Raw genomic sequence first — 8,873 nt, forward strand, 5'->3', positions numbered from 1 at the left:
GGAGGAAACACATTCCTAGCCATTTGATCTGAATTGAAACCTGCTAACCAACTTTAGGTTTCAGCACCCACAGATGACACCACTGAATCCTGGCAACATTAGTCCTCAGTAGCCTCAAGTTTAGCAAGGGTGGCATTGGTCTCATTGGTAGACATTGATCATTCATTTATCAGGTATCAATTAGCATGGATAGCAAAGATGCTGAAAGACAGAAAGATCTAATGATTAGGGACATGCAAGGTTCTACTGTCACTGGGCTGAGGAAATACCCTCGAGTAACTTACCAATCTAGGTGGCACAGTGGATAGGGCACCTGAGTTCAAATCTTACCTTAGATATTTCCTAGCTTTGGGACCTCAGGCAAGTCACTTAACTTTACTTAACCCTGCTTGACTCAGTTTCCTCATCTTTCAAATGAACTAGAGAAGGAAATAGCAAACCACTCCCATTGTCTTTGCCAAGAAAACCCCACATGGTGTCACAGAGTCAGATATGATTGTAAATCACTAAACAATAACATCCAATCAGAAATGAACTGGAGGTTAACTCGGAAGCCATCTCATCCAATCCCCTCATTTTGAGGCCTGAAGAGATTAAGCAACTTGTTCAAGGTTATCTAGGTAGTGTCAAAGATAGAAATGGAATTCAGGTTCTTGAACATCAACATCCTCTCCTCCTTGTTTGTGGCTAGCCTGGGTGCCTTTAGAAAACATCTCTTTGCCCTTATACCCTGTAATCTTTCCCTCAGGACATTCATCCAAAGAGAACTTAAGGACATCATTGATGCCAAATATTTTTTATGTGTCACAGATCTCCACCCATGCTTCTTTTTTAAAATAGGTCAAGTTCTCCTCCCCAGGAAGACCCCTAGATCTTACAAAACAAGCTATCCACAAAGTTCACTAATCAAGTATTTTATATCCTCAAGAATGAAATTCTTTGTAAATGAACCTAATCTGATATTTACCAAGCAAAGCAGGCTTCTCTCATATATCTATAAATTTATCATCCCCATGCTCACCATTCATTTTCTGAACTCAGAATTCAAAAATTCTCTGCCATGGGTCTTTAGCATCTTTATTGTTGTTTTTTGTTGTTCAGTTGTTTTTCAATTGTATCCCACTCTTTGTGACCCTATTTGGGGGTTTCTTAGCAAAGATACTACACTGATTTGCCATTTCCTTCTCTAGATCATTTTAGAGGTGAAGAAACTGAGGCCAATCAGGATAAGTGACTTGCCCAGGGTGACTTTAGGAATATGGTATAATCTAAACATTATGATTTTTAAATAGTTTTATTGATTTGTCTTGTTTTTACATTACAAACATTTATAGTTCTCTTTCCCTTCATGAGAGATCTCCTATAATAAAATAAAACTATTAAGAAAATCTAAAATATACTGACCTTATCTGAAAATGAATGCAAACATTTTATATCTGTAACATCTCCCATCTGTTTTTTTTAAGCTGAAATCAATTTAATCTCCTTCCTATCCCCTATTCCATTTAAAAAGAAAAATGAATTTTAATTTTCTTGTAACAAATAGGTAATCAAGCAAGGAGCATATGCAAAAATACATACCTCATTCTTTGCTTTAATTCTGCCATGTCTCTGTAATGGAAAACTTATTCCATCACTGGTCTTCTAGAATCATGAATGGCCATTGCATTGTTGACAGTTCTTATATCTTTCAAATTTGTTTGTCTTTACAGTGTTGTTATTGTATGAATTTTCTGGTTTGGTTCATTTCATTCTTCATTGATTTACATAAATTTTCAAATTTGTTTATTTTTATAATATTACTGTTATAGTATAAATTGTTCTACTGGTTCTGCTGATTTCACTCTGTATTAGTTTAAATAAGTTTTTCCATTTTTCATCAAGGACTACTTTGGCTATATCCCCAAAATTTTGGAAAGTTATCTCACTGCTATTATAATATTTAACCTCTCACACTAGAGAAAAACTTTCTCAAATTTAACTGAGAATTCAAGAAAAAGCTTTTTCCTCTCTTCTCATCCAAATCTTCACCTTAGCCAAGAATGATGATAGAAGATGTGGTGAAAGAAAGAGAGCTAAAGAAAAGCTATTAGGATAAAGGAAAGTGCATCAAATTGATTTGATCCCCAGAGTAGAAGAGACCTAAAACTAAACTCTTGGGTCTCTGCAGAGAGAGGGGGGGATGATGGAGGGGAGTAAAGAGAGAAAGGGAGAGGGGGGGAAGGATGAGGGAGAGAGAGACAGAGACAGAGATGGGGGGAGATAGAGATAAGCAGATAGAATCAGAAAGAGAGAGAGAAGGAAGGAGGGAGGGAGGGAAGGAAGGAAGGAAAGAAAGAAAGGAGGAGAGAGGGAGCTAGTAAGGAAACAGTCAAAAAGAAGATGAAAGAGAAAAAAGAAAGGAAAAGAGAAAGAAAAAAGAAGGCAATTAGAAAGAGAAAGAAATATTGTGACTATATAAAGTCTGAATGTCTGATTTACTTTTTCTTTTTAATTTCTATGTATTCTGTCTGGACTTTGTAAGATGCAGAAAATTTATCACAAAATTCTGATGTAAGCTTTACTGGTACAAGGATGACAAGTACATTTTTGGAGTATAGTAATATAGATTATGTCTAAATAACATAACTTCGGGGGATTAAAATAAACCTTAAGAATTTTTTTCTGAATAACAAATTTCCCACTACATGCTAAATGTCAATCTGGCCTCTGAAAAATCTAATTATGACTAAATGTAATTAGTCATTGATCTGATTATTATTATAGATTTGACTTTATAGATTTGTAGTCATCTACCCATGCTGTTGGCAATATCTTACAGCTCATGTACTCTCTGGGATGCCTGCTCAGAAGGCAGTCTATAAGCATTACATCTATGAATAAAAATAGATCAGAAATTAATTGGTTCTGAGTAGTAAATGGCATTGTATTCCAAATGAAATAATACCATTGGGGTATAGATAGGTAAATGGAACATTGAATCCTTTCACAATTTTTCTAGGCCCACAGCACCTGGGTCTCTTTGGGAAGTGGGCCTCTTCAAATCCTTCAGGTCAGGCCACCAACTTGGAGGGATTGTTTTAAGAATTCCACTCAGACTATACAATTTTCTAATAGATTTGGACAACTATATGTGTTTAATATGTTTGGGGAGGTAGTGGGCGCAGGGGAGAGGAAAAGAGAAAGAGATAGAATTGTGAAATATCCATATCGATAAAAAGAAGAAATGATATATGCAAAAATATTTGATGTTTTAGAGATATTAATGGGAAAAAACCAGAAAGGAGGCAACATCAAAGAGGAAAAGAAGGAACTGATGTCTTAATAAGGGGGACATGGAGAGAGAGATTTTTAGAGAGGGAAATTAAATTGTGATATTTATATTATTAGATTTCAGAGAAAAATAAAATGCTTACCACTCTTTCTAAATGTTCTCAGTTTTGATTTTGCAAAAAAGTGTTAAACACATTTATTTTAAGGTAAAAATAAAAGCTAATTTCAAACTAAAAAAAAAAAAGTCCAGTCTATGTCAGAATTTATTGTCAAAGGCACAAAAAAAAAAACCTTTCAGAAATGTCATAGAGAGCCAAACTATACCTCTTCCTTTTACCTCCCAAATGGAGGCTCTGCCAAGTCTCCAGAAAATTTGTGTGCCCAGATACTTGCTGCCAAGAAGATAAACAATAATAGATAAATAATCAACAAAAAGGTCTTTGAGATTTAAAGCAGGCTGCCATCCTAGTCTTATTTGGGTATATTTAGACAGGTCAGATGTTTTATTTGAGAAACATACATTCCATCCCATTCCACAGGAAAGAGAAGAATGAATTTGTTCCAAATCCCAGAAGGAGGCAGCAAAAAGTGAAGACCCTTTAAGGGTGTCTCATCTCCCTATATATACCCTGGGGTGAGGTAATTTTAAATAATTTATTCTTATCTAGATGGGAGTCAACACTGAGGACCTCAACTTGTAGAAGGGGAGGGAAAAAATATGGCCCACAGCCTGGGTGGCCATTTTTTATATTTCTTAGGTCAAACAAGAGCCATAGAAAAAATTAGATCTGATTACAGGTATCTGGCATATGATTTCGATGGTATAAAGCTTTAAAAAAAATAAAAGCACTAAAAGCTTAAGCAGTTCTGGTGAACTGTAGAGACCTTTGACCAAAGTCAACTAGGAAGCCTGGGGAAATAATGGCAGAAAAGAGGTTGGGGTCCAATATGGCTATAGAGAAAGAGCTTCTAAGACTGACCACTGTGGAGAGGCAGTTAAAGATGGCCCCAGCAATAATTGACAGCTGAAGAGTTAAGGATTTCTAAGATTGACAGCTGTGGAGACGGGGATTTGGGAAGGACCAGTTGCAGAGGCAGTTCCTCAGATAATTCTGTTTGGACACACAAATGCAGCAAGTGAGAAATTCTGCCCTTGTCAGCCATTCCAGCAACCATGCGAAGTAGGTCTCCCTCTAGCGTCCTCGTCATGGAAGTCATCCCAACTTGGGTCCTCCAAGTCTACCATGATGAAAATGTCCTTTCGTTTGTACTCATTATCAAAGGAAGTTTCTCTCTCTCTCTTTTTTAAACTCGTTTTACAATTTCCTTATTTTCCAGGCAGCAAACTATCATGGAAGAGATTGAATATGTCTTTGATGAATTCGAGAATTACACCTATGCCTCTGAATATTTCCAACAGGAATTGGAATTGGAAGAGAGGTCTCGCCTGGGACCTGCGCAGTGGATTTCTCTTGTATTATATAGCCTAGCGTTTGTGCTTGGGGTGCCAGGAAACGCCATTGTCATCTGGTTCACCGGGTTTAAATGGGAAAAGACAGTTGCCACTCTCTGGTTCCTCAATCTGGCCGTTGCAGATTTCGTCTTTCTTCTCTTCCTGCCTCTTTATATCTCCTACGTGGCCATGAATTTCCACTGGCCCTTTGGCACCTGGTTGTGTAAAGCCAACTCCTTCATCGCTTTGCTGAACATGTTTGCCAGCGTGTTCTTCCTAACGGTGATCAGCCTGGACCGTTACGTTCATCTGATCCACCCCGTCTTCTCTCAGCGCCACCGGACCCTGAAGAACGCCCTCTGTGCCATTGGCATCATCTGGCTGGTGGCCGGTCTGATCGCCGGCCCTGCCCTGTACTTCCGAGAAACCCTGGAGCACAACAACCACACCATCTGCTACAACAATTTCCACCAGAGTGACGACAGCATTGTTTTAATGAGGCATCACGCTCTGACCTGGATAAAATTTGTGTTGGGTTACCTGCTTCCCCTGCTCACCATGATCATCTGTTACTCGCTTCTTGCCCTCCAGGTGAAGAGACGAGCCGCCCTGACCTCCAGCAGGCACTTCTGGACCATCCTGGCCGTGGTGCTGGCCTTCATCATTTGTTGGACCCCCTTCCACCTCTTTAGCATTTGGGAGCTGTCCATTCACCACAGCAGCGCCTACCACCACGTGCTTCAGGCCGGACTCCCCATCTCTACCGGGCTGGCCTTCTTCAACAGCTGCCTGAACCCTCTTCTTTATGTCTTGATTAGTAAGAAGTTCCAGGCTCGCTTCCAGGCCTCTGTTGCTGAACTTTTAAAGCATACCTTGCGGGAGGTCAGCTGGTCAGGGACAGTGAGTGAACAGTATAAACACTCAGAGACCAAGAACTTGTGCCTCCTAGAAATAATGCAGTGAGAAGATGACCAAAATTGAAGATAAAATAACAAACCTAAATAAAAAAAAAAAAACTGAGCATAGCACGACACACCAGAGGGCCATTTTTCTTTCCTTTGTTTTAAAAAATCTCTTACTTCTGTCTTAAAATTGGTAGTAAGTATTGGTTCCAAGGCAGAAGTCAGTTCCAAGGCAGATACAAGTCAGATTAAACAACTAGGAAATGTCTGAGGTCAAGTTAGAACTCAGCACCTCCTATCTCCAGACCAGACTTTCCATCCACTGAGCCACCTTGACTAAGGCAGCTCTAATTCAGGGCTGTCACTGATAGGGGAAGAAATTTATTTAATTTGATTCTTATACTTTATACTATCCTGACAGACTCTGATGCTGAAGTCCTTTATTATTTTCTTCAAATAACTTAAAAATTCCTGGAGCTTATTACTAAAGATAAGATGGATTCTTTCAAAGAATACTAAAGTATATGCTGCTTTTAACATTCATTTTCCTCTTTGCAGATAGCTTATAGCTGTATTCACAATGTCACAAATAGGTATATACTTCATTTTATATAATCCAAGAATACATATTTCTGCATTTTGCTAGAAAACATATGCCATATTCATTTCAAGTATATTACTACAAATATAAATAGATCCTCAAAAACTGGTATTATGTGCATGTGTGTGCATATGTGTTAAAATATCACAAAATAATCCAGAGGAAGAACTGTAGGAGTAGAAACACAGAAGTAAAACAACTGCTTGATCACATGGGTTGAAGGGGATTTTATTAGGGATGTAGACTCTAAACGATCATCCCAGTACAAATATCAATAATCTGGGAATAGGCCTTGATCAATGACACATGTAAAACCCAGTGAAATTTCATGTTGGCTATGGGAGTTGGGTGGGAGGAGGGGAGAGAAAGAACATGAATCACATAACCATGGAGAAATATTCTAAATTAATTAAATTTAAATTTTTTAAGACTAAAAAAATCACAAAATAAATGAAGGAATAAATAAATAAAATTAAAAAGAAAAAAGGATATCACAAACCCATGAGAATGACATCTAAGCAGGCAATCAAATTGGCCAAAAGATAGTGGGAAAAGTATAGAATTTTGAGCTGAAAGACCTGAGACTGAATATTGACTTTGATCTTTACCAATTTCACAGCCTTGGATAAGTTATTTAACCATTCTGAGCCTCAGTTTCTTATCTGCAAAACAAGCAAGTTTTCATACAAGATGAACTGTAAGATTCCTTCTAACTGAATCCTATGAACGTTTAAATTCATAAAATGAAGGCTTTGGCAATACATTAACTTCATTCCACTATTCCTCCATATTGTGATTTTTTTTAAAAGTCTAAGTACTAATACATGAGATTTATCTCAAATAAATAAAACCAATTCAGTTCAACAAAGTATGTGCCCACTCATACAGGCCATCTTGCTAGGTACTGGGTAGATAAAGACAAAAACAAACCAACAAAAATAATAAAAATTTCTGCTTTCAGGGAGCTTACATTCCACTGGAATGATACTTGTTCACAAGTAAATACAGGCATACCCCAAGCCTCAAAGCACTTTTACGTAGGGCTCTCCAATTTGGTGAAAACTGATTATTCAATGTTCCCACCTGTCCAGTGATGGAGTTGATATGAGCTAGAAAGAACTGAAATCCTGGTCTTCTGGCTTCTAACTTCCTGAGAGAAGTCGTGCCATTCCAGATTCTCTTAAGATCATTGAAGAAAGAAAGACCTGGGAAGACCTTCAGAGAAGCCAGCATTTCCATCATGTCCCTATTTATTCCAGGTTTAGGACATGAGAGACTTTGGGAAGATTCCCCTTGGATGAGCTTTAAGATGCTCTCTTGGTTGAGGTAAATTATTTCACTCCTGAAAGGGAGAACTCATTCTCTCTGGGTATGGTCTGGTATGTAATCTTGTTGTCTGGTATAGAATCTCATATGTATACTTTCTCTGACTTCTGATGACTATATTTTGAATAAATGAGTTTATCTGCTACTTGCTACATGTGTTCATTGTGTAACTGGCATCTGATAGGAAGAATTCCCTGAGCCTTGGATAGAGTGCTTGTAGAACTCCTTTCCCATTAAAGACAAAGATCAGGAGCTCAGCTTGAACCTAAACATTATTTGCCCTAGACTAACAATATATTTTTTCAATTAATTATTATTTTATTGGGAGTTCACCACGTTCATCCTTATTTATTCCTTCTTTTTTTTTGAAAATTTTATTTAGTCAATTTAGAACATTATTCCTTGGTTACAAGAATCATATTCTTTCCCTCTCCCCCTTCCCCCCTCCCCTAATTCCACTGGGTAGACTAACAATATTTAAAGGAGCAGATGGGTATAAATTATAGCCTAAATCTCTCTCTCTCTCTCTCTCTCTCTCTCTCTCTCTCTCTCTCTCTCTCTCTCTCTCTCTCTCTCTCTCTCTCTCTCTCTCTCTTTCTCTGTGTCTCTCTCTGTGTCTCTGTCTGACTGTCTCTGTCTGACTGTCTCTGTCTGTCTGTCTCTCTGTCTCTCTGTGTCTGTGTGTGTGTCTCTTTCTCTCTCTCTTTCTCTGTCTCTCTCTCTCTGTCTCTCTCTGTATGTCTCTGTCTTTCTCTGTCTGTCTGTCCGTCTCTCTCTCTTTCTCTGTCTCTCTCTCTGTGTCTCTGACTGTCTCTGTCTGCCTGTCTGTCTGTCTGTCTCTCTTTCTCTCTCACTCTCTCCCCTCCCCGCAGCCCCCGCCTCTCTCTCTTTGAAGAGAACAGAGTGGCCAGCCTCTGGTTCCAACCTCCTATCCTCTCCCCTTACCCCCAGGAAATATAGAAAGATGGAAAGGTAGGAAGGCACCAATTTGTGAAGGGCTTTAAATGTCAAAGAGAAGAATTTATGTTTGATCCTAGAAGTAATAGGGAGCCACTGGAGTTACATGGGAGGGCATAAGGAATGGAGAGAGATTCAAGGCAAGAAGACCAGTTAGATGATCAAGGCATGAAGTGAACTAAAATTTAGTTTCATAAGCTGTTCCAGGTCACAGACTATCAAGGCATGTATGAAAGTCATGTATTTAAAAAGAAATATGACCTCAGACACTTCCTAATTGTGTGACCCTGGGCAAGTCACTTAACCCCAGTTGTTCTTTCACCTTAGAATAGATACCTAAGACCAAAGGTGAGGGTTTTTT

At 38.5% G+C, this 8,873-nt stretch overlaps 1 protein-coding gene across 5 annotated transcripts in view; it reads left to right on the forward strand.

Moving 5' to 3' along the window:
• The window catches only part of CMKLR2 (chemerin chemokine-like receptor 2), a 73,561-nt gene extending 65,861 nt beyond the window's left edge, over positions 1 to 7,700 (forward strand). For 4 of the 5 annotated variants that reach the window (XM_056806908.1, XM_007501869.3, XM_056806909.1 and 1 more), the window contains one exon: positions 4,612 to 7,700. In XM_056806908.1, the coding sequence (XP_056662886.1) occupies positions 4,625 to 5,689 (1,065 nt within the window). In that variant the 5' untranslated portion in view covers positions 4,612 to 4,624 and the 3' untranslated portion in view covers positions 5,690 to 7,700. Of the gene's footprint in view, positions 1 to 4,264; positions 4,455 to 4,611 lie in introns of those variants that run through there. The other variant, XM_001370733.5, reaches the window with a different exon arrangement.
• The last annotated feature ends 1,173 nt before the right edge of the window (positions 7,701 to 8,873 follow it).

Source organism: Monodelphis domestica, chromosome 8, assembly GCF_027887165.1.
Source record: "Monodelphis domestica isolate mMonDom1 chromosome 8, mMonDom1.pri, whole genome shotgun sequence".
In the NCBI taxonomy this organism is placed as follows: Eukaryota; Metazoa; Chordata; class Mammalia; order Didelphimorphia; family Didelphidae; genus Monodelphis; species Monodelphis domestica.